Here is a 27,527-nt window from a genome sequence, read left to right on the forward strand (position 1 = left end):
ATCACAGCAGCTCCAAAAGCTTCCTATTTTCTCCTCGATGAACAGGAAGAAGGAATGGGTCCCACTGGTCTAGTCCAATCAGGCTCTGCTAGGTCAGGACTGGGTCACTGTTCTGTTAAGACTCAGTCCATCTCTTGTTTAATCTATTCCTTGAGAACAAATGCCCAAGGTCACCTGACTGTAAGCTCGGCAGGTCTTTTTACTCCTCAGCCCTGAGTTTTCCAATCCCAAGCAGGTTAACAATCTCTCTTAAGGGAGAGTCAGTTTTGTTTTGCAGTAGACCCATCCTTTCAGTGAGATTTTATCTCCTAAGTAACGCAAGACTGTGAGATTTCAATCTGCCTTCTGGTTCAGCCACCAACTTCTTGCACTACCCCAGAATTTAGCAAACGTCTCCTGGGGAAGGCTCCTTGCTTTGGGGATTCCTCTAGTTTCCAATCATTTCATCAGCCCTGCATAATCGATCACCAGCAGGGTCAGACAGTTTCTCATCAACCCAGAGCAGGTCTCTGTTTGGGCCCAGCCCCTGCCTGGAATTACAGAATGCTTCCAGGGAAGGAAATAGTCAGCAATGATCAGCTCATCTAGGAATAGCTCTTCTCTGTCTGGAATTTTACTGCATCTCATTTTTACTGCTTCCACAACTAGCTGATGCCTTTAAAAATATGTTCGCTGCAAGTTACCTTTTTCTTCCCCCTTGCAGCAGTGTTGGTCTGCCACGCCCGACTATTTCTTACCTGAAAATAGAATCCTCCAACACTAACTCTTATTTCTGCAGTTCCCTAGGGCCTAGTTTTGGGGCTTTCTTTTCTATCTATATTCATTCTCTAGGTGATCCCATCCAGTCTCATGGTTTTAAATACTGGCTATATGTGTCTTGCCTGCCATATTTGTTTATCCTGGGCTTCCCAGGTGGTGCTAGTGATAAAGAATTCGCCTGTCAATGTAGAAGATGCAAGAGATGCAGGTTCGATCCCTGGGTCAGGAAGGTCTCCTGGAGGAAGGCATGGCAGTCCCCTCCAGTGTTCTTGCCTTGAGAATCCCATGGACAGAGGAGCCGGACGGACTACAGTCCATATCGTCACAACGAGTCAGACACGACAAAATCAACTTAACACGCAAGCGTGCATGTTATCCGGACTGCCATATTTATTTAATCCAGCTTAGAACCCCATAATTACAAACTCCTTTATCTAACTGTTATTTGTCATCACTACCTATCTCAGAAATATTTCACACTTCAGATGTCCCCAAACCAAACTCCTAGTCTCTTAGCCAAGCCCCCAACCGTACCCCTTCAAACTACAGTTTTCTTACAGTTGAACTAAAAAGAACTCTATCCCTCTGGATGTTCAACCCCAAAATCCTGTAATTCTCAACTCCTCTCTTTTTGCTCCACATTTCATCAGCTCCTATTTCATCAGCCAAGAGATCCTGTTGAGTTTACCTTCGAAGTACGTTCAGAACCCAGCCATTTCTCACCACCTCCACTGCTTCTACCCTGGTCTAAACCACCTTCATCTCTCACCCAGATTATTCCCAATCATCTCTTAAGTAGTCACTTTGTTACCACTCCTGTCCTACTGGTCTATTCTCAACACAATGTTCAGAATGGCCCCTTCATTTAAATCATTCTTTTGCTTAAACTGTTTTTCTTTCAACTTGGGAGTAAAACTGAAAGTCTCCCAAAGGTCTTCAGAAGCCTCTCATCTCTGTCGCCTTTCGGGTCTCCTTGTCTGTCCCTCATACACACCAGGCACGTTTCCACCTTCAGGACTCTGCTATTTCGTCTGCCTGAAATGCTCTTCTCCCCACACGACTCCTTCACTCCTTTAGTTCCTTCAGTTCTTGGATCATATATTACCTTTGTGAGGCCAACACTGATCACCCTACCTAAAACTGCAACCTTCATTCTTGAATCTCCTAACACTCCTATTCTGATGTTTTGGTTTTTTTTTCTATAGCACTTACCACCATGGACACACTACACAATTTTACTATTTTCAGGTTGATAACCAGCCTCTCCTGAGTTATTTCTACCCTTTGGAAGTTCTGAGCTTAGCCCTTTGGCTTGACACCCCACGTAGGCTGAAAACCTGGCAAACATCTGGAGGAGGAGATGGGCTGTGTGCACGCCACAGGCTCCTCTCACTTTGCTATAGGCTCCCTCCACAAGGGCGGGGACTTCCGGCTCTTTTGTTCCCTGATGTTATCTCCAGCACTCAAAACAGTCCTTGGTACTCAATAGTAGCAGGCACTCAATAAACATTCATGAAAAAATAATGTTAAAAGATTTCACAACGCAACATGGGAACAGTAGTATAGAGCAAGTGCTACAGGCACACATAGCCAGAGCAGCTGGCCAAATCAGAAGAGGTTTTTGGAAACAAGCTAGATGTCTATTAGCCTTAGGCTTTCATCACTGCTTCCCCACCTACTTCCAAGTCTGTACGAACCAGATTAGCAAGCAAGCCTTCACACGCGTGCACCTGTGCTGAAAGAACCATGGTCTCTCCTCACCAGCAGGTGACTTCAAATGGGCTCTCTCTCTTTAAAAGAATTTTATTTGTTTGATTATATATTTGAGGGGAGGGGGCTGCACTGGCTCTGAGTTGCAGTGCATGGGCTTTTTCTAGTTGTGGTGACCAGGGGCTACTCTCTGGCTGTGGTGTGACGGCTTCTCGTTGCAGTGGCTTCTCTTGCTGCAGAGCACGCACTCTAGAGCGAGTGGGCTCAGAAATTATGGCCCATGGGCTTAGGTGCCCGATGGCATGTGGGGTTCTAATTCCCGGACCAGGGATCAAATCCACGCCCTCTGCATTGGCAGGTGGGTTCTTAACCACTGGACCACCAGGGAAGTCCTTTCAAATAGTCTCCTGTTCTTACCAACCATGAAGAGCAGAAAAAGATGGCTTCTGCTGGCAAGATGTTTTTAAGCAGGACCCAATCCACAGAAACATTAACATGTGGATGAAGGAAGCTCAGAACTTTACTCTGAGGGTAAAAAGGATGGAGGGCTTAAAGCATTCTTTGTTATAGAAAATTTTTAAGTAAAAATTAAGGAATATGAAATATAACTTCAGTTTGCTTTTTGGCACTAAAGAATAGAGGATAACACTAAAATTTTAAAAAAAAAGTTATCATCAAAATTTTACAACAGATTTTTTTTTACTCTATCCTAATAAAAGGGAAAAAAGAGGCTAGTGTTACCAAAAATACACATCAAAGTAGGAAGAAGACTGGAAAATCAGGATTTCTTTTTCCTAAACAGAGACCATGCATAAGCATGATCATGTGTGTATAAACACTCAGTGTATACAGATACACACAGATATAAACTAAATCTGCTTGCAGAACACACTTCCATAACAGCCATCTGTTCTCAACTTCTTGGAATTTTCTCAAATTATCCTTCAAAGAAGACCATTTTAATTCATTCAATTTCATGTCAGAAACTCATGAAATTAATTTTTTCCTTTAGGGTAAAAAGTTTCAACTTATATCACTCCCAACCTCAACCAACCACCTGATTCACTCTATTCAGCTAGAATAAGGACAGCCTCTAGTGAGATGCAACCCACTTTTCAAAACATTAAGTATTTACCAAGTGCCATGGAAGGTCCCAAGTTGCATCCAAGAAAGTGCCCACTCTCAGGGGCTTAGCTCTCAATGGAAGCAAAATAAAACATATTTTTCTTAGAAATGTGCCAGGGGTAAATCCTAATCAGTGCAACAGTAACCCTAAGTCCAGAAAGAGAGCAGAAAGCATGAACAGCTTGAATTTCAAATAGTGTGTTTTCTGTTGGGCCCTAAAGGATGCCAGGTCATAAGAGGACTGCAAACAGGAAGGAAAGCTGAAACATACCCATGGGACAAAAGGACCAGTATAGGGTAAGCAGGATGCCTATTTGGGATACCAAGGAACACAGTCTTAATAGAAAAAAACATTACACAGAATGGGAAGTGGGGATAAATGAGAATAGAATGCGGTCACATTCCTTAGAAGAAAATCAGGCAGGAATTTTGATCTACAACAGGAGTTAAGAGGCAAAATCACCTTAGATTCTTGAGCGGGACACTGAGAAAAGCCAAAAACTGCCCTGGTATTATGGGAAATGAGCCTAGTAATGGAGCAAGAAGGACAGAGGACTGGGGTGCGGAATAACAAAGGTGCAAACTGCAGCTGCTTGAACACTAAAAGCCTCAGCAGGACTGGTGGCCAGCAGCACCCAAGAGGAAACAAAGATAGCAGACACTCGGAGGAAAGACTCGGGGTGGGAACCGGTGGTGTGGCCAACGAAGAAACGGAAAGAATGAAAACCATCCTCCCGGGCCGAGTGGGACGGCAGCCTAAGTCCTGAATCACCCGGGCTGCTGCAGAGCTGCAGCCACTCTGCCCCGGGGCCTGCCCACGGCGGTCAGGGCTGGAGCGAGAGGAAGGCGAATGCCAGCAGGAAAGCAGGCCAGTGTGAAGACGTGGAGGAGACAAGAGCCTGCGAAAGAAAGAAAGACCTCACTGTCATCTTTCTAATCCAGGAGATAAGAATAATACCTGTTTCTATAATGTTTTAAGCATATTTATTCATTACTTACATATATAAATACATGATAAGACAACTGAATGTACATCTCTATGTTACTTACTACCCAATGTCAAGTACCACCTATGTTAAGTGAAAATTATGATCAACTAAAAAGTGACACTTGTCTTTGCAAAAGTTTACAGTGTGGTGGCGCGAACAATCAGGAGTGATATTCAGAGCAGGGCGCTGACCCATCAGTGCAGTCACAGGCTGTGGGTTCCGGGTATATCGGGAATGATGAATACACCACAAAACAGAGGAGGGACGTGCCATAATTTTCTCTAAATAGTTCCTGGGGTTTAATGTACATTTTACTTTATTGAAGCTCTTTCATGCTGGAGAGATAAGTTGAAAAAAAAGAAAAAGAAAAGGATTACAAGCCCTACCCTAACATGGTTCAAGGCTTCGACAAAGGAAAACAAAAACTGGCAGGTGTTTAAAGGACAGTGACAGAGTTTAACATACTGGCGTGCCAAGGGAGACAGAGGAGGGGCACTTAGCTCCAGCCTGAGGGGAAGCAGGGAGCTTCCCGGGTGAGGGAACCACTATGCTCACCTGCCAGGCGCAGGCAAAGACCAGACAGAGCAGAGGGGAGTGTCTGCAGAGACGCAAGAGTGGGCACAGGAGAGCACTGAGAGGTGATTCCTCGTCCAAATTCAAGTCCTTCTGTCTCAGGCAAAAATCACACAAACCACACCAACTGCAGGAGGCAAAAACTGAGACTGCCTTGTAAGAATCTATACGTTGTAAACACGCCATACCCGGGCAAGTCTGTCTCTGTTCCAAGCATTGCCATCAGTTTGACAAAGAATAAGAAAGCAGGGAGTCACGCTGAGGATGGGAACATATTTCCACCCCTAATCCCATACCCCAGCCAGGTGACTGTCCTCTAGACTCCAAAGCAGGCATCTCTGCTATCTGCCAGGCCCGAGCTAGAATGAATCATGCGTAAAGATGTTTGCAGCAATTCACCACTAGGTAAGCACTGCTGAGGTTGCAATTTGGGGCTGGGACAGCGGCCAGGAGCCACACAAGTGGGCTGGGCATGCCGATAAGACACCGCAAAGAAAGCAGGGAGGGAGCAGTGGGGCCTTTTTGGTGCTGACTCTACACCCTTCTCTGCCCCAAGTTAAAGCCAGCAAGCAGGCAGACACCCTTCCAAGGGCCTTGGGAGAAGGATGGAACAAAGAGTCTCATCTTCTTCTACTGGTTTTCTGGGCCCCTGGACACTCTGAGGATTGCCTGGAATCCTAGATGAGATCCCTGACTTTGGGGCTCTGTGTTAGTCTGGGAAATCTTTGTTCAGACCTCCCCAGAGATCCCACTATGTAAAACAGACCCGAATAGAGGGCTCCACGGAGTACTGACTCAGGTCAGTCGCTCAGTCCCTGGAAGGTGGTCGGGTCTGTCCCGTGGCGTGGAGGCCAGGGCCACCTGGCTACCTTTTCTGAACATCAACACCAAAACCACATTTTGGGCCTCTTTCTTTTTTAAATTTAGTCACAATCTTTGAGGTGTAATTAATGCAGATTCAGATTCTAGCTTATGTTTCACCACATAAAACTCTTGAATGCACCTTTCATGAGGATAAAAAGAGCTTTGTTAAGATAAAAACTTCTCAAGATATTTCTGTCTGATCAGCTAACACTGCCCTTTAGGTACTGGGGTAGAAGTCAGAACAACAACTGAAATATGGTTAATAACTTTGGCTAAATGGCTACTAGGAGAAAATAAAATCCCTTATAGTGTTTTAACTACCAAATCAACCATAAAATCGCCAAGGAAGGGAAACCCACTGTAAATATTTATTTGGCCACACTGGGTCTTAGTTGCAACAACATTTTTCATTGTAAAATGTGGGCCTTCAGCTGTGGCATGTGGGATTTAGTTCCCTGACCAGGGATTGAACCTGCGCCCCCTGCATTGGGAGCATGAAGTCTTAGCTACTGGACCACAGGGAAGTCCCAGGAAACCAACTATAAAGCAATATAATCCTATCATGTCAAAGAAATCTTGCAAGGACTACTTTTAACTATTTGCTTGAAAAATACTGCAATACACTACGTCAAATTATTATTCCTATTAGGTGTTCTATTCATTAGCTGGATAACCCTGATCCAGAGAGAGACACAAAATCAGTTCTTACATGCTCATCACTGATCCACTGCTGCTATGTAATGCTATGATCTGGATTGTTCTGTGCTTATTTCCTGATTGTTAACATAGGCATAAGGGTCCTTGCTCCCAGCTACTTTCTATGCAGACACAGAGCAAAAGGCTGTGAGAAATCATGTGAAAATGCTTGATGCGGGAGTCAAGGTGGGTGGCACGGATAAAAGCATCCTCAGCTCCAGGAGCCACCCTGGCGTCCAGGAGGAAGGACAGGTATTTGTGCTGTTGCTGCACAGGCAGAACGTGAATCCTGCCAAGTCAGCAACAGGGACTCCGTAACGACAGACAGCCTGTGTCCCAGAATGTGCTGCCGGCCGTCAGGCGCATCCCACGTGCACAGCCTGCTGCTGCTTTTGCTTCTGCCTTCTCCTCTGCAAGCTCCTTGGCTCAGACCTCCTCCTTTTCAACATGTATCCCCACCCCCTCTTCCTTGGTAGCATCTGGGGGTACCAAGACTACATGCTGTCCTCGTCTTCCCTGACACTGCTGCCAGTGGAAATTCCTAAACTGCACAGATGGGCATCCTGCTTCTCTGCCTGAAACCATCACTGCCCCAGGCCCCTTGTACAACCTACGGGAGGAAGGCCAAGGCCTTGCATAATGTGGCTCTCCCTACCACCCCGGGATCATCTCCCATCACTCCTCAAATCAAACCCCAACGTCTGAACATGCTCATTAAACTGTCATATCACAACCTCTGGTAGCAGCAGCTACGGGGCTGTGGTTCACGTTGGAAACACCTCTCCTAAAACCCTGACCTCCCTCTCCTGTTTATTCCTCCTCCAGTCGCCGTATCCAGCACATACTTCCAAGACCACACTTAACTCACAGTACCAGTATAGCCATACTCTCCTCCCAGATAAAACTCCCTGGAGGCAGGGACCAAGCCACAATACTCATCCTGGTGTCCTAGGACCTGGCCCTGCTGTGGACTTGCCACACACCTTTGTAACCCCAGTCCCAACTGTAATGACTGCTTTATGTGATTCTGTTCATTGAGTTGCTATTTACTCCATATCACACTTCTACATTCTAATGGGAGAGACAAATAAAATGAAATCAGAACACAATTATAAATTGTAATAAGTGCTATGAAAGAAACAAACAGGAGTGAAATAAAAAGAATCATTAGAGGATTTCCCTGGTGGTCCAGTGGTTAAGACTCTGTGATTCCAACATAGAAGGCCCAGGTTCGATTCCGTCAGAGAACTAGCTCCCACAGGCTTCAACTAAAGATCCTGTGTGCCACAACTAAAGACCCAGTGCAGTCAGAAAAATAATAATTAATCAAAAAAAAAAAAAAAAGAATCATTAGGACAGGGGCAAGGGTCTACTTCAAATAATAGTCACGTGAGGCATGTGGCAAAGAGCATCCCAACAAAAGGGACCACACAGGTGAAGGGCAGTAGGTGGGAAAGAATGGCTGATACATGGCTTTAAAAGAGGCAAGTCTTTTGGCTGGAGAGTAATGAGAGAGATGGCGCAAAGTCGTGTATCTGAAAAACGAACTTAGATGAACTCGGGAGAGTATGATGACAGAGGGACCTGCTAGGCACAGACAAGAGTCTGAACCTTCAGTTCAGCAGGAAGCCACCTGAAGGACAGAAACTGCAGTCAAAGTGATCAAACTTAGGCTTTGAAAAAGAGCCGCAGTACAACTCCATCAGGCAGTCGAAGTGACTGCCGGCCTCAGCCGGACAGTCTAAAGGCCGTACCTCCGCCTGCCAGGCCAGGGTAGAAGCTGAGAGGGCGGATGTCCGGCCAGCCCCGAGCACGGCAATGGTTTCCCCGTCATCGTCCACCACCTTGAAGTCCAAGTCCTCGTTGTATTTTCTGCGCTTCACTTGCCGCCCTGAGCGTCGTTTCTGCAGGACAAACACACCCGCCAGAGACGCTCAGTGAGTTGGAGGGAAGAGTGTGAACAAGGACACCCTTGCCTATACTACACTCGCTCACACTCACAGCAGCTCTCTCCAACTTCCCAAGAAGGATCTCTCCTAAACACAACTCTTTTCAGAACTAAATTCACTCAAAACAGGACCCATTTGAGGAGAGGGAGCCACACCCCCTGGATCCACAGTAGAAGGTGTAGTCTCAGGATCCGGGGAGATGTGTTTTATTACCTCTGCTTGTACTTTCCCCCTCCTTTCTAGGATTGGTTTCCATTCCAGTGGAACAGGGATGGGAAGTGACTTCATCATCTCTGAGGTCCCTTCCAAGCATAGCCTGAAGCTCCAGGTTTATGACAATGCTTACCAGGTTTTTTTTTTTTTTTTTTTTCAATTTTCCAAGTTCACCAGATTTGCCGTGTACTTCCAAACAACTAAATAATACCAATTTTATTCAGAATTACTTTGAGAGTCTCCTAACACCACCCTTTGAAATGCAAGCTGACGTCGTGAGTGTGACAAAATGAGATTCGTGACTCACCATGTAAGGACTTGACTATAATTAAATAGCTTATGACCTTTAAGAGAGATAACAGTCTACAGCAAAGCAACCCAGTGGCTTTCCTCAAGCAGAAACACATGGTTCATTTCTACCCATCACATCCAAGCAGCAGAAACACTTCCGAGAACTATCCACTCAGCCAGCTAAGTCTTCAACACTTAAACCTTACGAAACAAAATGGAAAGCCAAACCTCACCCCCACCCCACCCCCAGCCCTTGTCATCTAAAAGATACCTTCTGGGCCTCTCTTTGTGTTCATTTCTTTACTGTGTCACCTCAATGACATTCAATTTAACAGGAGGAATTCCACATAAAAGGCTCTCCCTCAGTCCCACCTGCAGGTCACCATCCTAGAAACACTAAACTACCTGCCGACCCTCACGGACCGGATGCACTCGCTCCTCTGCCAGTCAGGAGACTTGGGAGCCACTAACCCAAGTATACAGGCAGTGAAAGGGGGTCTCGGATCTGACACCCCAGACACCACGACTTATTCATCACTGTGACGTTAGTAACTGACACCTTCCTACAATGGAGATCACAGGATTTAAAGTACAGTAAGTTGGTCTTATCCTAAATGGCCCCCTTGTGGGAGCAGAGCCCAGATAAACTGCTATGGTTGTCAGAGGAAACAGCACTTTGAAATATCAGAATTCAAGTTCAAGAGAGGCTGCCTCAACTCAAGAGAGAACACTCCTACCAATGTCTTGTAGCCACCTTGGTGTGTCTTCAGAAATCTCATTTGGGTGGGCCACTCCTTGTTTCTGTGTTTGCCAAATTTTCCTTCCCAGCTTGGCAAAAGGAATCCATCCCTGACTTTCCCAGCATCTGGGATTATGAACGTGTCCTCATGCAGACTGGCTTATTAGCACTCCAAGCCATCAATGCATCACCTACACGGTGAGGGAGGCCCTCGGAGCCTCACCTAGTTTGGATCACACTTCCCCTCTCCACGTTCCCTCTCACTGCAGCCTGATACATGTGACTCTCCTGGAAAGAAGCGAACACAACTAAACAGCTGGGAGATTGTTAGTCTAAGGACCAGGATGCTAGAGAAAGAGTCTTGTGGTCACCCACTAGCACAGAGAAAGCCCAGCCCAGGTCTGGGTGTGAGGGAAGTGGGCTGGAGACAGGGGAAGAGGAGCACCAGGATCAGCGTCAGCGAGACCCCGCCCCGCAGCCGCCGTGCCCGCCCGGGCTCCCGGCACAGCGGTACCTGGCTGTCTGCAGACTCAGTGGACTCCTCGGGGCTCCGCAGGGATGGGTTCGGCAGGCCCTGATCCAGCTCTAAACTCTCCACTGCGGTTTCACTTTTCCTTTTTCCTTTCTTCTTTTTCTCCACTGGGGTTGGTCCTTGCTCCTTGCTACAAGGAGAAATTCAGAATTAAAACTGTTGGGCAGTTCTTAAAGCTAAGATTTCTCATGTGATTCAAGTTACGAGGGTACATCATGGAATTCTGGGGCAAGGAGAGGCTTTAATGGGAAAGCAACAAGAGTTTCCTGCCAGAAATTTGCAGAAAAAAGTGAAGAAACATCTACATAGGTTGATGTAAAATTCACTTTTTTTTACACCCCATCACAACTACTGTAGATATGATTAATCTGATACGAAGTAAAATGATACAAACACCTTCCTGCCCCCCCCAAAACCCCACTTTCAAATAAACACCTTCTCTAGGAAGTTGAATTGCTTCACAGATATTGAGAATCATCCACTTTCAAGCTCCCTTTAAATTACGTGGGAACATTTCCCTAAGCCATCACCATCTACTGAGAATCATCTATGTAAGACTCAGAATGAGTGCTAGGAGTTCAAAACTGAAGACAACACTGCCATAGCCCTTGAGGAGGTCACAGGGATAAAATTCCGATCACCCAGAGCCATCACCCGCTCCTTGAGAGAAGTGGAGATGGGCAAAATTCACTCTGAAAGGCAACATCTCTGATAAGTCTTTTTGGTCCCTCCTGGCTGATAAAATCCCTTTTCTACACTCCCAAGCACCACAACGGCTTCCCTTGTGGCTCAGCTGGTAAAGAATCCACCTGCAATGCAGGAGATCTGGGTCCCAAGTCCATGGGGTCCCAAGGAGTCAGACAGGACTGAGCAACTTTCACTTTCTTTCAAGTACCTCAACTGTGCTTTGCCTAAGGCATTCAAACTTTGATCTTTCACCAGTGTTAGTCCTTACACGTGACACCAGGCTCAGAACTAAACAGAACCTCGGATCCTCTGCACTGACTTGATCAACATGTGCTGAATGGATGAACAGTTCACACTTCTCTGCACTCTCCCATCAGACACTAAGTTCCCAGAGGGCAGTATGCGCTTAAGTTCTGTATTCCTCACAGAGAGTGGTAGTCTTATGCCTAAAGCATACCGAGGATTCGATGAAATATTCATTGGATAGATGGATGCGCTAATGGATGGATACAACTGGGGAGATTTGGGAAAAACACACTTGAGCAAAGATACACACAGAATTTTGATAGAAGACAATAATAATAATAATTACAGCTAATTTGTATGTAACACCTACTACATGCAGGCGCAGTTCTCTAAACTTCTACATGTATTATTTCCTTTACTCCTCAAAGCAACCATTTTAAGGCAGATAGTATTATTATCCTAATTTTACCATGAAAAACAGTGAGGTTAAGATTTCCAGGGTAACACAATAGTAAATGGAAGAGAAAGTATTTAAACCAGGCATGTGCGTAACCACTCTGACATTCTTGGGGAATGGAAGAGTGTTAGACTCTTTTAGTAAAAGACAGACTGTGCGGCTGGATGACAGGGCAAGTGAAAAGAAAGCACTACGCTGATGAAGCTGGAAAGAACCCAGGGGTGCGTGAGGCTGGAGAGCTCAGACTCATTCTGTGTGAAAAGGGCACGATGGCAAGACCGGGCAAGGGAGAAAGACTCAAGCGAGATGTGATCAGTGAAAATGCAAGGATATAAATGATGTGAAAGATCCGACAGAAGCAGAACCAGTAAGTCTCGGCAGAAGGTGGAAGATGAGGAAAGAGCCACGATTACTGGTACTTCCCATCAGGTGAGTCACTGCAAGGTGTGGGGGAAGACAGGGACAGAGAGACGGAAGATCCAGTGGGATGAACCCCTGGTGGGACAGCACCCGATGTGGACCATGGGGTTAGCCTACTTCCCCCAACACCCTTCACCCTTTCGCGTATGGATTACTCATCAGGTGGGCAAAACCCCACTCTTACCCTTGATTCCGTTGGCTGAAGACTGGTGTGCCTACCTATCAGCAAAGTTCTTTATGAGATTATTTTGATCCAAACTGAGGAAATGAAACTTGGGGGGTGGGGGGTGTGGGTCAAGGGAGAAAGACTACTTCTTACCAGTTTCAGGTCAGAAGACGCCGGTGAAAAGAGTTTTAAAAGGGGTTTTAGGCAGGGGCTCGGGAGGCCTGTCCAGATGTCACATTGGCAGCTGTCTAAGGGCTCGGGCGCTCTGGGGGACGGCTAAGGCGGGTGGGCCCCCCTGTAAATACGGCCCCAGGGTGGTCAGAGGGTCCCATGCCACCCGTCCTCTGTGACCTCCCCCTTGACCTCCAGCTGACCATGCATGCCAGCTGAGTGGCCAGCTGAGTCCTGGACCCTCTCTGGAGTTTGCCTCCCCCACCTGCCCCCCATCAATAAAACTGTTTACAACCACCGGCAAAAAAAAAAAAAAAAAGATGCTAAATTTTCACTGGAATATTTATCTCATGTTACGTGGCTTCTCACTAAGAAAATTACATCACAATTTATATTCTACAAAGCACTTAAGTGTTTCCTGTCTCGGTTAACTGTAGCAACTGCGATTCTGCAAGGGGACCGGGACAGGTGAGTCTCATGTTCCAGATATACAAACTGGTTAAAAAGCACAAAGGCCCCAAAGCCAGCAGCAAGCAGAGGCTGGTGCTCAGCTCAGCTGACTCACAATCCCCTTGCTGTTTACATTGTATCATGTTTCCTGCCTACTTTTTTCTTTTTAAATCCCCAGTCTCCCTTTAAACAAATGCAAAAACTTTAAATTTCTCTTAATCTTCTTGGAATTTCAAAATAATCACCAAAAGAATTGGTTACAAAACACTCCAATAACTCAGATATACCAAAAAAAAAAAAAAAATCACAACTCCATAGTTGATTCTCTCAACAGAAGAAGGTGTGTGCTTCATTTTTTGGACACACATTCATTTAGAGATAGTAATATAGATATAATATACTCACCACAATAATCACATGCTTGGAATCCCATTTAATTTTCTATAAAATCTTAAATCCTTCCAACATTTGAAATCAATTTTATCTTTCTATGAAATATAGCTTCATATTGGAAAATTTTATCTATGTATGTTTAATCTCCATTTTAAATATTCATTATATAGATGGGCTAGAAACATGTGCTTCATTGTGAAAATATCCTGCTTAAAACTAAATTAAGCTTAAGACAGAATTAAGGAATAGAACCTCCTCAAAATACTAAACCTTACTATAAGACGTGTATATATTTGCCTTCCATGTTTTCAGAAACACATTAAATGATGACAAGGAGAAGCTATAGTTAGGCCCCTCCAAAGTCAAGCCTGGGGCACCACAGGTTTCCTAGCCAGAGGCTGGGTGTGGGGTCGGGTGGAGGGAACACCTTCTTAAGTATACATGAGTAAAACAGGAACAAGTCTAGGGATAGCTGCTTACCTATTTGGGGATACATAAGAAGATACTATACCTGAGATACCTTCATAGTGATTTTCTGAATGTTACCTTTGACAAAAGAATCAATTTTGATTTTCAAAACTTTTTGCTGGAGCTCTTCTGATAAAGACAAGTATCAGGAAGAAAAGATTCCCTGTGAGCTTATAAATGGGACTTTCAAATAGGGTATCAAGAAAATACCACCTGAATTCATCCTCCAGGAGGAAGACTAGGTGAAATGTGTTTTCCCCATCTTTGGAATGAGTTTTGAAAAACTTAACACTTGAGAGTTTTAACCCCTACTTTGTTACAGATGGATTTGGACCATGAATGTACTGTTTTCTCCTTGGAGTTCTAGGTTCTTCAAACATAGTAGTCAAATAATATGTAACAAAATTATGTATGTATGTACCCTTTGATCTAACAATTCCATTTATAGGAATATATTCTAAAGATACACCTCCATCAATATGGAAACATATATGCATGTGGTTATTCAACATTGTTCGATAATTTCAAAATAACGAAAAACAACCTAAATGTCCAAACCTAAGTGATGAATAAATAAAGATACATAGAACAGAGTACTATGCAGTTGTAAAAACAATTAAGAAAGAATTCTACAAACTCCCATGGAATGATTTCTAAGATATATTGTTAAGTGAAAAAAGCAAAGTGCAAGAGTATACTAACATGCTACTTTTTATGAAAGAACAAAGAGAAAATAAGAAACCTTGTATATATCTACTTATTTTACAAAAAGAGATACAAAGAGGATAAACCAAATAAAGCAAGGGGTAAGTAACTTTTTATATAGATTTGGCTTTTAGAAGCATGCTACATATACAAAAATTTTTTTTTAATGAAAGCTGAAAACTAGTTGAAATAAATAAACCTAGGTGTTTTTCGAATGAAAAAACATAACCACACTCAACAGATGGAAAAAAAAAATCTCATTCATTTATAAACATAGTATCTGACTATATACTTTCAGTTTAGGGGAGAAATGAGAAGAACAGCAAACAAAAAGTGAACTCTCTTTGGTAGGCGTATAAGGGAAGCAGTTCTGAAGCCATTTTAGCTATGGTAATAGGATTAAACAAATTAGTAAATGTGTTGATGTTAGTAGCTGTGGTTCTCACCCAGGAAGACATAAATATGAAATGTTGCGAGGCAAGGAAGAGACTGTGGGATGAACTGGAGGCCTCAGTATGACACATGCTTTCTAAGATAAGTATCTATATGAACACACGCATATAAACGTGTACACAAACATTATGAGTATCTTGTGTGTGCATATAGATATGTACCCATGTGCATGTACATATATGTACACGTGTTTGTCTTGTGTATTTCCCCCTAGCTCTGACAACTGAGAAAGCCAACAAGCAAAGATGCTCCAAGTGCAATCTGCATGCACAGCACTCAGATTTTGGTTTCGAATTCCAAAGTTCTGCACAAAGATGACTGGTTCCAAGAGAAGGAAGTTATAAGATCAGCCTGAAACATCTTGTGTCTAAAGTAAAGGGAGTGGCCAAAAAAGCGAAGGTAGCATGTCAAAAGGGCACGGGAGTCGGCTAGAAGAACTCTCATTGGTCAAGACAGGGGCCATGTGAGCACGAAAGTAATTAAGGTCAGTCATGAATTATAAGCTGTTGAAAATGATAAGAATCCACACCCATGGTAGACAGACAGACAAATAATGAATAAATGAGGGGGAAAGGAAAGCTCCTGCTTATTATACAATCCAAACAGCAAATGCAGATGCAGTGGTGGAGTTGGAAAATCATTTTGTAACCACTATAGTCAAGATAAGTATAGTCCAGAACCATCAAGAAATGCTAAATCTGGGGGAGAACAACTTGAAGGGACACAGGATATTTGCATGATTTTAAGTGTGTCTCTCAAAAGAAAAAAGAAAAAAAAAGCGTGTCTCTTCACAGACTGTATGGAAACAAAAGCAGCAACTCAACAAATGGTTATGAAAACGGTATTATTCTTAGAAAAGATACACTGGAGCATTTAGGGATAAAAAGGCATGATATTTGCAACTCATTCTCACAATGGTTGAAGAAAAACCATATAAATTATACATACATACATAAACTATTTTTATATATACCTATACCATGGCTAAAGTGGACACTGATTGCCCAGCACCTTTTTGCTGATAACCAATACTGACCCCCAAACCATGAGAGCAAGCAGAAAGTCAGGCTGGGCTATGGTGTCCTACTTCTACCGCAGGGATTGGTCCAGGGACAGACACACGACCTAACAAGGCCAAAGGTGGGACTCCTTCCTTTAAGAAAAGGACTAATTTCTGGCAGGAGTGGGCAGGAAAATGAATAATCTCTTTCCTCCTAGGTCCTAGGTCTGTTAAAGCTATGAGCCAGAGTTATGGGCAGGCACAGTTCAATCTGGAGAAGGAAGGCAGTCGTCAAAGATGGAGCCAACACCCAAAGAGGCTCAGGAAGGGTGGGAGACAAAGACTTCTGTGGAGTTCTTGACTGGAGCCCCGGGTTCTGACTCCCTAAACCAGTGAACCCACTTGTTACTCTTTTTCTTAAGTTAATTCAAGTTGGATTTATGTCACTTGCAACCAGTGCGGTTCTCATAATACAAAGGCCTAATACTCTCATTGTTTAATGACACTTGAGGCCACATCAAAGCAATCTAATTTTTATAATCCTTGCTTTTCCAGCTTTCAGAGTTAGAACAAATTACATTACAGGGGAAAAAAATGGCAGACAAGCTTTTAGAGGCTCAAAATACCTATTTTTAGTAATAAAACTTGACTTGATTTTATAACATATACCCGTATATCCACTTTAAAGAAAGCATCGATGATGTATTTATGACATGCAAGAAACTTCCAACATATAAACTGTACCATCCATGCAGGACAAGGATCAGGTATGACCAACAGCAGTTCAATAGCAGCCCTCAGCCCCAAAACACTCTCACTCCTGTCTACTGCTGAATCTCATCAGCCAAGATTTTATACATCTTGACTCTCCGCAGTTTGCATTAGAAAAGCAAGTATGCTTTTTTGAGGGGAAGGGATAGTTTAGGGAGTCTGGAAAGGATATGTGCACACTGCTATGTTTAAAATGGATAAACAAAGTGTAACCCTGCTTGGTGTTATGTGGCAGCCTGGGCAGGACGTGGGTCTGGGGAGAATGCATACATCTATTTGATATTCAACTGAAACTATCACAGCGTTGTTAATCAGCTATACTGCAATACAAAATAAAAAGTAAAAAAAAGAGAAGAAAAATAAGTACCCTTTTTGCCTTCCATGTAGAAAATTATTATAGTATTAATCACAAGACAGACTTCCTCAAACTCTCCTCCCAGCTCCATCTCCAGTTCCCTACCTCCAGCTTTCTTCGCTTGAATTGAGAGTTAAAAACCAAGTGCTGGATCTGAGTACTAGGAGAAAAGTCTGGGTGTGTGTCAGAACACTGTCTGAGATTCATGGCTATGAGTCTTCTATTAACTTTCCCCACGGATTCCAGGTACTGAAAATTTTTTATCTACCAGACAAACTGCATTATTTCAAAATGACTCATCTCCTCATTTTAACATTAAACTTGGCAAAATGCTCATCGAAGTTTTAGCAGGAAACAATCAGTTACTTCCACAGTGAGTTGCCATAATCCCCAAATTCAGGAGGACTGAAAACAGCATATGAGGCCAATCACTGCTTCCACAAATGTGCACGCACCTGGGAGCCCAGCCTGGGAGCCACTGCCCCGCTCAGGGAATGACGCTCCAGAAAAGCTTCTAATCCGGGCCTCACCACAGGCTCGGAGCCTCTTCTAGGAAGGACAGTACTGAAATCCTGGACGTCACTCCAGAGAGTTCATTTGCACTTAATCCAACTTTTACTTGCCACCCATATTCGTTCCATCTATACACGCAGAGTGACTTAAGCACAGATTTTTCAAGATATTGGTTAAAAGAAAAACACACCCCTGAAACTAATGGTTTTGGTGTAGATGGAGTCATCTGCAGACATGATGTGAACTGTATCTCCCTGTTCTCAGAACCTCTAAGCACATCATTAGCATCATCAAAAAAAAGATCATGCAAGTTTGTGATATCCTAGCTAAAAAAAAAAAAAAACAAAAAAAAAACATTACAGGGACTTCCCTGGTGGTTCAGTGGTTAAGAACCTGCCTTTCAACGCAGGGGACGTGAGTTCAAGCCCTGGTCCAGGAACTAGGATCCCACATGCTGTGGAGCAGCTAAGCCTGCGTGCCGCAAACTAACACAGGCCAAGCGCTCTGGAGCTTGAACACAACAAGTAGAAAATGGGTGCCACCTTGAAGAGCCCCGTGTGCCACAACTAAGACCCGATGCAGCCAAATAAATAATATTTTTTAAAAAATCACATACTTATAAGATGACAAGGCAGAGTTTTAACAAACTTATTAAAAGTGATCACAGCAAATGAAAAAAAAAATTTTTTTTAACATAGAAGGGCTTCAAATGAAACATGCAAGCCATCCCTACTCACACCAAATCCAACTTGCCAGAGATCTGCTCTTGACAGATACCTCTCTCACTCCAAATACATTCCTGCCTCTAGTTCTTTATTCATCAACATAAAGCAACCGTTATATACATCCTGCTGCTGCTGCTGCTGCTGCTAAGTCGCTTCAGTCGTGTCTGACTCTGTGCGACCCCATAGACGGCAGCCCACCAGGCTCCCCCATCCCTGGGATTCTCCAGGCAAGAACACTGGAGTGGGTTCCCATTTTCTTCTCCAAAGCATTAAAGTAAAAAGTGAAAATGAAATCGCTCAGTCGTGTCTGACTCTTTGCGACCCCACGGACTGCAGCCTACCAGGCTCCTCCGTCCATGGGATTTTCCAGGCAAGAGTACTGGAGTGGGGTGCCATTAACTTCTCCGACACACATCCTAAAGTTGATTAACTTAGATCTTACATATCTCCCTTATTCCTTTCTCTGCTCAAAATTTTTGATGAATGAGTGTGGGCAACCATGTTTTAAATTTTCATTCATTCTTTCTTGTTTTCCGACTATTCCTTTTTCCTGACTATACATTTCTTGTTTTGCAGACATGATATCGATCATCTTGGATCTGAGGACACCAATTTAAAATCTTTATGACTTCTCTGCCTTGAACTGTTTTTTGTGAGGACAGCTATCCTGGTCATTCCTCTTTTTCCTGCTGCTCTGCTGCCTCTCCTTATGGTCCGGGGATCTCTGGGGGCCGATTAATATTTAGCGTGAAGGAGGGTGATAACACAGGGGCCGGTGAGGCTCCCTGCAGCTGAGTTAAGTCACTTTCTCCGGCAAGCCTCACCCCTGAATGGGAGGCCTGACCTGGGGCTCTGCATACACAAGGGGCTGCCCCTCTCTCTGCATACACAAGGGGTTTGGGCAGGGAAAGGCAGAGAAGCCTGGGCTCCTGTGCCCTCTTCCTATGAACGTCAGCCTTCCCAACTGGAGCCTAGACCCGCTTCCAGAGCAAGCTGCTCAGCATCCTTAACTGTCTGACTTCAGCCTGGAGCTGCCAGATCACGCAGCCACTCTGCAGACGGTCCCCGACCCGCCACTTCCAGTGCCGGCCCCTCTCCAGGGCTGCCGGGGCCACCATGAGGGGGAAGTACTTCCACCTCTGCTGCAGACACGGCTCCTGCACGTGCTCTGAGCGGGGATGTCCTCCCCGGCATTCACCCATCAACACGCGACCAGGGCCCCCCCACATCCACAACTTGGTAACACCTCCCATCTTTGAAGAATTTATTCCCTTCTGTTCTTCCTGTCATTTCATTAAGTGAAAATCTGGTGAAGAAGGGAAAATAACAGCATGCTTGATCTACCATTTTAAAACTGGAAATCCCCCAAAGAATGGTTATTTAAACATCACATTGCTCTAAGTCTTTTCTCATCTATTAATTCCTTTAATAACTGGCTCAATTGCTTTAATAACAGTACTCTTTCAAGGGACTCCCTAGACCAAAACTAAAACACTTTTTTTTTGGCTTGTGGGATCTGAACCGAGGCCATGGACATGAAAGCACAGAATTCTAACCACCATGCCACCAGGGAACTCCCTGAAATACTCTTACTTCTCTAAATCCTTTCAGCTGTTCTATACATTAGGTTCTTTCATTTGTTTATACTTTTGCCTGTTTTGGGAACACCTGCAAGGCTGTTTCTCTAACTTGTGAAAGTCCCTCAATGGCAAGGTTCAGAGATACCTCTGAGGCATCTTCCTTCCTCCACTGTCCCATTCCCAACAGAAGCGCTCATCAGCGAAGCAAGGTACGCAGGAGGTAATACATACATACTGGATAAATAAAGGAGCAGGTACTCATCTAGCATTACTGTTTAGTAACTGTTTCCTTGTGGACCGAGTAAAGGTTTCCTATACCCCAGACCCTAACTCAGACAGCTTCTCTGGTGGTCCAGTGGTTAAGAATCCACCTGTCAATGCAGGGGACACGGGTTTGATCCCTGGTCCAGGAACTAAGACGTCACATGCCGTGGAGCCACTAATCCCATGCCCCACAACATCTGCGCTCACATGCTGCAGCCAGTGAGCCCACACACCCTGGAGCCCCACGCTCTGCAACAAGAGCGCCGCCACAGTGAGAAGCCCGTGCACTGCAGCGGGAGAGCAGTCCCTGCTCGTCCCAGCTGGAGAAAGCCCCGCGCAGAAGTGAAGACCCAGTGCAGCCCAATTGATTAGTTCTAAAAATTATACATAAAAAGAAAATCCTAAGAATGACAGACTAAGCACTCCAGGAGCTCTTACAAAGATAGGAACAGAGACTTAGTCCAGAGCCTCAGAGGTGGGTCTCTGACATTATCATTTAGTTTTCTTCCCTACTTAACAGAAAGCCCAGTAGGTTCTAAGCGAAGGGTGTCTCCTCAGAACTGATTTATGTCCTTATATTTGTCTTCTTTCTCCTAATAAAATGATCAGAATGTAAAAACAAGTCTCCCAACAAAAAGAATCCTGTCAATGAACTCTCTTGAACCTAAGTTCAGCCTCAATAACATCTGCACTCTAAACAAAGACAGGTGATTGACCTTCAAGCAGTGAGGCAGAGCTGACCTGGTTGAATTTTATTACCCCTCCTGCATCACAGTTCTCAGCTGACTCACAGCTCAAACAGTTATATAATCAGAAGGTTTGGGGCTTACCTTTTTCGAAGCAAGCATCAAAGAAAAAAAATCAGAAAACGTAAAACCTTTCTCCCAGGATGTTATCAAAGTTATTGGATTTGGGATAAAAATCTGCTGTGCGTTGACAGATCCAAACAAATGGGGGTAAAAAGCTGAGCACAGAAGTTAGGACTAGTCAGAGTATTCATTTCACCATTTTGGCTTTTTCATTCCTAGCAGATATCACATAGCCCTTCACTTACATTGGCACACAGATTCACTTCTTGACTTTTTAGAGAGAATATAAACCAGTCCCAGCTCTGATATGTGTGGAAATTCCAAAACGTATACGCTCTGCCCTCAACCAGCAACATGGACACGAACACTCAAGACCCTGGCTTACAAATGCGACCTGACCTCCCTGTCTGTCAAAGCACTTGGCTCCTGGTTTGCAAGGGCAACTCAAAGGGCCATAAACCTCCCCCTCAGATTTTCCCTGGATACTGAGTAGGGCCCGACGGCTTTGTACACACTGGAACTGCTCGTCTTTCCTGCTCACCAAGCCGTGCTTTAATGCCATGAAACTGACTTTTACTAAAGGCCGTTTTCAAGAAAGAAAATACAAAATTCATAGGCACGCAGAAGTGTTTGATGCAAAAAAAAAAACACTGAGGATAGTATCCATTACATCACGTGATGTTGCTCAGTGAGAAATTTCTTTCTCAACTGGTAAAAATCTGACCTGCCTGACGAGCTGGCTTTTCTAATCTCAAAGCATTTCCCCAAAGCCCTTATCAATATTACCTGATGCCGAAAACCTGCCTACCTCTGAGTCCCACGCCGCAGCTGTGTAGGCCACGGGTGTCCACGTAGGCACAGGTTTGTGTGTGCATTTCTAAGAGTATTTGTATCTGTGTGTGTCTTCTCATGCCAGCGGCCCCGTTCTTATTAGGAAAGGTACTATAATTTAAAAAAAGAAAACTGTACTGGTGAAATTTAAATTTCAGAGTCAGGGAAATGACAGAGAATCTAAATCAGCTTCCTGGAGGAGCTTTCCTGCTTAAGTTTTATATAATAAAGGAGTGAACTAGGCTCATGCTCCAAGGTAGCTTGCAGGTAAAGGAAGAGAGGGTAGGTTTTGTTTTTTTAAAGGCTCCTGCTACCTGAGTTGTTTTTACCCCCTAAGCAATAAGTGAATATTAGTCACTATTAATTATCATCCTTGAAAAGGAAAATTCTCTAGACTCTATCATCTTTTAAGGAGAGAAACTGTGTTCAATTATCTGCTGCCTCAAATGCAAAGAGAAATAGAACAGGAGAAGGTTGGGGTTATCTTTGTCCCTCAGAGGATCCTATCGAGTGTGCAAACTGAAATTCTGAAGAGGGGTCGTCTCCTACAAGTAAAAACCAGTTTCTCTGACACTGGGATCTCCCCACTATTATCCATTGCAATCTTTCCTAGCAAAGCGAAAAGAGGCGCAAAGCTGCAAAGAATAAAGTGGGTTTTGTGGTCAAGGGAGCCTGGTGCCAAATCCTGACAGTGCTGCTCATTAGTTCGGTGTCTTGGACAAGTTACCTTGAAGTTTTCATTCCTAAAATAATAAAATTTATGGGATTAAAATATTTAATTATAACTACCTACTGTTATTGAACAATGGGAGTGACTGTATGGCAACTTATATGGCTCCTGTTTTGGGGAGAAGAGCTCTAACCATTTGTTCTAAGAACACAATTACATTATATATATATGTAATACTTTAAAATAATATATAAACTACACAAACACACACACCTACCTCCTTCTAGGTGTCCAACAACCTGATAGACCTCTCTGCTGACAACCTCGGCTGTGTACTGCAGCTAGAGAGTAGTCCCTGCTTGTCACAACTAGAGAAAGCCCGTGTGCAGAAAGGAAGACCCAGTGCAGCCCAATAATTAATTTTAAAAATTATACATAAAAAGAAAATCAAGGCTGTATATTGTCACTCTGCTTTATTTAACTTATATGCAGAGTACATCATGAGAAATGCTGGGGTGGATGAAGCACAAGCTGGAATCAAGATTGCCAGGAGAAATATCAATAACCTCAGATATGCAGATGAAACCACCCTTATGGCAGAAAGCGAAGAAGAACTAAAGAGCCTCTTGATGAAAGTGAAAGAGGAGTGAAAAAGTTGGCTTAAAACTCAACATTTAGAAAACTAAGATCATGACATCGGGTCCCATCACTTCATGGCAAATAGACGGGGAAACAGCGGAAACAGTGACAAACTTTATTTTGGGGGGCTCCAAAATCACTGCAGATGGTGACTGCAGCCATGAAATTAAAAGATGCTAATTCCTTGGAAGAAAAGTTATGACAAACCTAGACAGCATATTAAAAAGCAGAGACACTACCTTGCCAACAAAGGTGTGTCCAGTTAAAGCTATGCTTTGTCCAGTAGTCATGTATGGATATGAGAGTTGGACTATAAAGAAAGCTGAGCACCGAAGAATTGATGCTTTTGAACTGTGGTGTTGGAGAAGACTCTTGAGAGTCCCTTGGACAGCAAGGAGATCCAACCAGTCCATCCTAAAGGAAATCAGTCCTGAATATTCATTGGAAGGACTGATGCTGAAAGTGAAATTCCAATACCTTGGCCACCTGATGCGAAGAACTGACTCACTGGAAAAGACCCTGATGCTGGGAAAGATTGAGGGCAGGAGGAGAAGGGGATGACAGAGGATGAGATGGTTGGATGGCATCATCGACTCAATGGAAATGAGTCTGAGTAAACTCCGGGAGTTGGTTATGGACAGGTAGGCCTAGCATGCTGTGGCCTATGGGGTCGAGAAGAGTTGGACATGACTGAGCGACTGCACTGAACTAACAGCCTCGGGGATACAGAAGACAGAAAGCGTGGTGGTCCTGACCTTGGGCACTTGACTTCTGTTGAAGAGACACAGACATACATGAAAATTCCAGGTTATGACTACGAGACAGCCTACAGCAGAGGTTAGTGTACGGAACTGGGAGTCAGGACGTATGAATTTATGACACGCCCTTGCAAACAAGTCACTTCTCTGTGGGTCTCTTGTTTCCCTGGCCAGCAATGCAGCAGGGCTGCGCTAGATGTCTTTTATTCAAGGTCCAAAACTCTTGATTTGTGATGCCAGTGAGGCCCCGAGAGCTGTGGGATGGGATGCTCTAGCACCAGGTGTGGGAACTCTGTGCAGGAACTGGGTGGGATTTGAGCTCAGAGCTGAAGAACAGGAAGGACCTGGGGATACTGAGAGGGATGATATTGAGAGGAGGACCAAGGGCATAATGTTGAAGAGTGGTCCAGAGGGGGGAGGAACCATGTACCTCATTTAAGGGCCTATGAGGACTTCCCTGGTGGTCCAGTGGTTAAGAATCTGCCTGCCAATGCAGGGGACACAGGCTCCATCCTTGGCCCGAGAAAACGCCACATGCATCCCTGGCCCAAGAAAACTCCACATGCCTCAGAGTAACGAAGCCTGTGCAGCACAACTACGAGCCAGTGTGCGGCAGCTACTGAAGCCACTGCAATGAGATGCCCCAAACCCCAACAAGGAGTAGCCCCAACTTGCCAAAACCAGAGATCAGGGCAGTAAAGATCCAGCGCAGTCAAAAATAAATAAATACAATTTTAAAAAATTTCATAAAGGCCTAATGAGGTCAGTCTAGCTGGAAAGGCCTGCTGTGAGAGACCAGGAGGCAAGGAGAGGTGAGACCCCAAAGGGTTTGGGGAACAGAAAAAGGAGCCTGGATTCTATGCTGGAGGCAGAGGGAACAATCAGAAGTGTCTGAGTAGGTGCACCTGTTAGAGGAAATCCCACTTCCTGGTCCCCATGTCTTCAGGCTTCCCTGTTCCCGAGGAGGGAACGATACAGGAAACATACTTTATCCCTTCTTATAACTCCTCTCACTTGCCTGACCTTCTCTGATGGGGACCTACGGGACTGGAGAGACTGAGAGGACGAGTAAAGCATCCACGGCCCAGAGTCCTCCCTCTGCAGGGCCGCGCCTGCAGTGCTGGTGGGTGAACTCGACTGAGGGTGTAACAAGAAGCCCCATTCTGGCCGCAAGCCACTGCAAGTGTTTCAAGTCGGCCCATCAGTCATGGAGCTGCTAACTCCATCTCCAGCTCTGTGGACGGGTTCCCTGCTGATCTGGAATGGAGAGAGGGAAGAGGGGGTTTGACTGACCACCACCACCAACTATAAACACAAAAAATGAGGTAACAGTGGGGCTTCAGAAAAGACGAGCCAGGCAGCAGCTGGCAAGATGGACTAAAGGAAGAAAAGATCGGAAGCCCTTAAATCAGCTGTGAAGCTCCTCCAACAATCCAAATGTCCCTTGAATCATCTGTAAGCTCAGAGTGCGATCCAGGGGCTAATCAATAAAGGCTCAAATCAAAACATGTACTTAAGCCAATCTGCCAGAGAGTAAATCAAAGAACACAAAACATATGACTTAATTACAACACACTTTTTTTTATCAATTAATGTCCTTTCAGAACTAGAACTGCCTCTGCTGACTAGTGGTGTCGTAAATTAAAGGAGCCGAAGCAGGTTTATGAATATAAAAGGACAGAAAGGCTCAACAGTCCAGAACTGGACCTGGGCTACATGGAGGAATTCCGTGATATCTACTGGTCAATCTTCCACTGCTCCCATGCCAAGGGAGGTGGAAAGCCTCATGGATCTTTTGCACATTTCTAAAGGGATAACCAGCCCAACTTGTCAGCACCTTCTCAGAGGGTGTCTCCTGGATTTCTAAACCTCAATAGCATCTGCTGTCTTCTCAGCAGACTCAGAAGCATTTATCCAACTCACATATATTTTATATAGCCTCATTAGATAAAAATCAATTCCCTTAACACTGCTATGAATACATCTGACACCCAACCTTGCTTTGTCTTCCCTGATGGATCAGTGGTAAAGAATCTTCCTGCGATGTAGGTGATGCAGGTTTGATCCCTGGATCGGGAAGATTCCCTGGAGTAGGAAATGGCAACACTCCAGTATTCTTGCCTGGGAAATCCCATGGACAGAAGGGCCTGGCAGACTACAGTTCAAAGAGTCGAACAGAGTCAGCTATGACTTAGCACACAACTTGCTTTGTGAAATGTCCCCTCCTCCTATTGCCCCAAATAGAATCTATGACAATGTCTATATACTTGTTGCCTTGTCTCACACAAAGTAAACAGGAATTCCTTTAAGAAGAAGTTGATAAAATTATAAGCACCAGAGACTAGTAACTAAAGTGAGCCCAGATACCTCTGACTTTCTCTTGCCTTCTAGACACAAACCAAACTCCTTATTAGAGCTCTCAGACCTTCCCCTGATGGCCTTTATTCTAAAACATCACCCTGGAGGCTTCTTCATTGTTTCCTGTAATAACCAAACCAGTCACACAACTAGCTCATGTCTGAGTCTCCCTCTTCACATGCAGCTACCCTGCAGAACCACTTCGGTTTCTCCAAAACAAGTTGGAAGTTACTGGCGGAAGATAGAAACTCAACTTGGACACCCCCAACACAAGCCACTCCATCCACATCAGAGATGAGCCTGTGTGCACTAGGTTCACTGAGAAAGTGGTTCAATGGGCTTCTGAGGTGGCTCAGTGGTAAAAAATCTGTCTGCCAATGCAGGAGATGCAGGAGACTCAGGTTTGATCCCGGGATTGGGAAGATTCTTTGGAGGAGGAAATGGCAACCCACTCTAGCATTCTTGCCTGGGAAACCCCATGGACAGAGGAGTCTGGTGGGCCACAGTCCACAAGCTCGCAAAGAGTCAGACATAACTGCACACACACACAAGTTGCTCATTAGTCAGACTCCTGATTTTACTGACTTCTCTTGACCTTCTGGGGAGGTTAGTTTATGTCCATTTGCTGTGAACTACATTCCTGGGATCCCACCCAAGCCTCTGTGATAAACAAAAGGTAAAATCCCCTGTCAGGCAGAAGGGAGTGAATATTATAAGGCAGCTTTAACTTGGATTAGACAATTACCCATCTGGTCCCAACAGACTGTCCTTCTGAAAATGAACCGAACCATAAAATAAATTCAGAGTTGTGGTACAAGGCATTCTAAAATGCTTTCTCTCTTTAAAACTAACTTCCTCTATGCCTGACCCTGTACAGGACTGATGCCCCCATTAGTTTAAATCCTGTTAGCAACTGAATCAATTTCTGCACCTTTTATGGGTGCTCCCAGTCTATACTCAGCCTTGGCACTTAGAACTTAAATTCCCCTTAAATACAGAGGAGTTCTGTATGACCTCAGAGAGTTTAAATATTTTCCACCAAGAATTTAGAAAGAGACAGAACAAAAGACATCACATTTGTATGCATGCGTGCTCAGTCGCTCATTCGTGTCCGACTCTTTGCAACCCCAGGGACTGCAGCCCACCAGGCTCCTCTGTCCATGGGATTCTCCAGGCAAGAATACTGGAATGCGTTGCC

The 27,527-nt window shown here is 44.4% G+C and overlaps 1 protein-coding gene across 5 annotated transcripts in view; it reads right to left on the minus strand.

The window, feature by feature from the left end:
• CHD6 (chromodomain helicase DNA binding protein 6) overlaps positions 1 to 27,527 on the minus strand; it is a 193,912-nt gene that overhangs the window by 99,211 nt on the left and 67,174 nt on the right. For all 5 annotated transcript variants that reach the window (XM_070472634.1, XM_070472635.1, XM_020869725.2 and 2 more), the window contains 2 exons: positions 10,423 to 10,570; positions 8,471 to 8,620 (listed from right to left, as the gene is read on the minus strand). In XM_070472634.1, coding sequence (XP_070328735.1) covers positions 8,471 to 8,620; positions 10,423 to 10,570 — 298 coding nt within the window. The remainder of the gene's footprint in view (positions 1 to 8,470; positions 8,621 to 10,422; positions 10,571 to 27,527) is intronic.

This window comes from Odocoileus virginianus, chromosome 9, assembly GCF_023699985.2.
Source record: "Odocoileus virginianus isolate 20LAN1187 ecotype Illinois chromosome 9, Ovbor_1.2, whole genome shotgun sequence".
In the NCBI taxonomy this organism is placed as follows: Eukaryota; Metazoa; Chordata; class Mammalia; order Artiodactyla; family Cervidae; genus Odocoileus; species Odocoileus virginianus.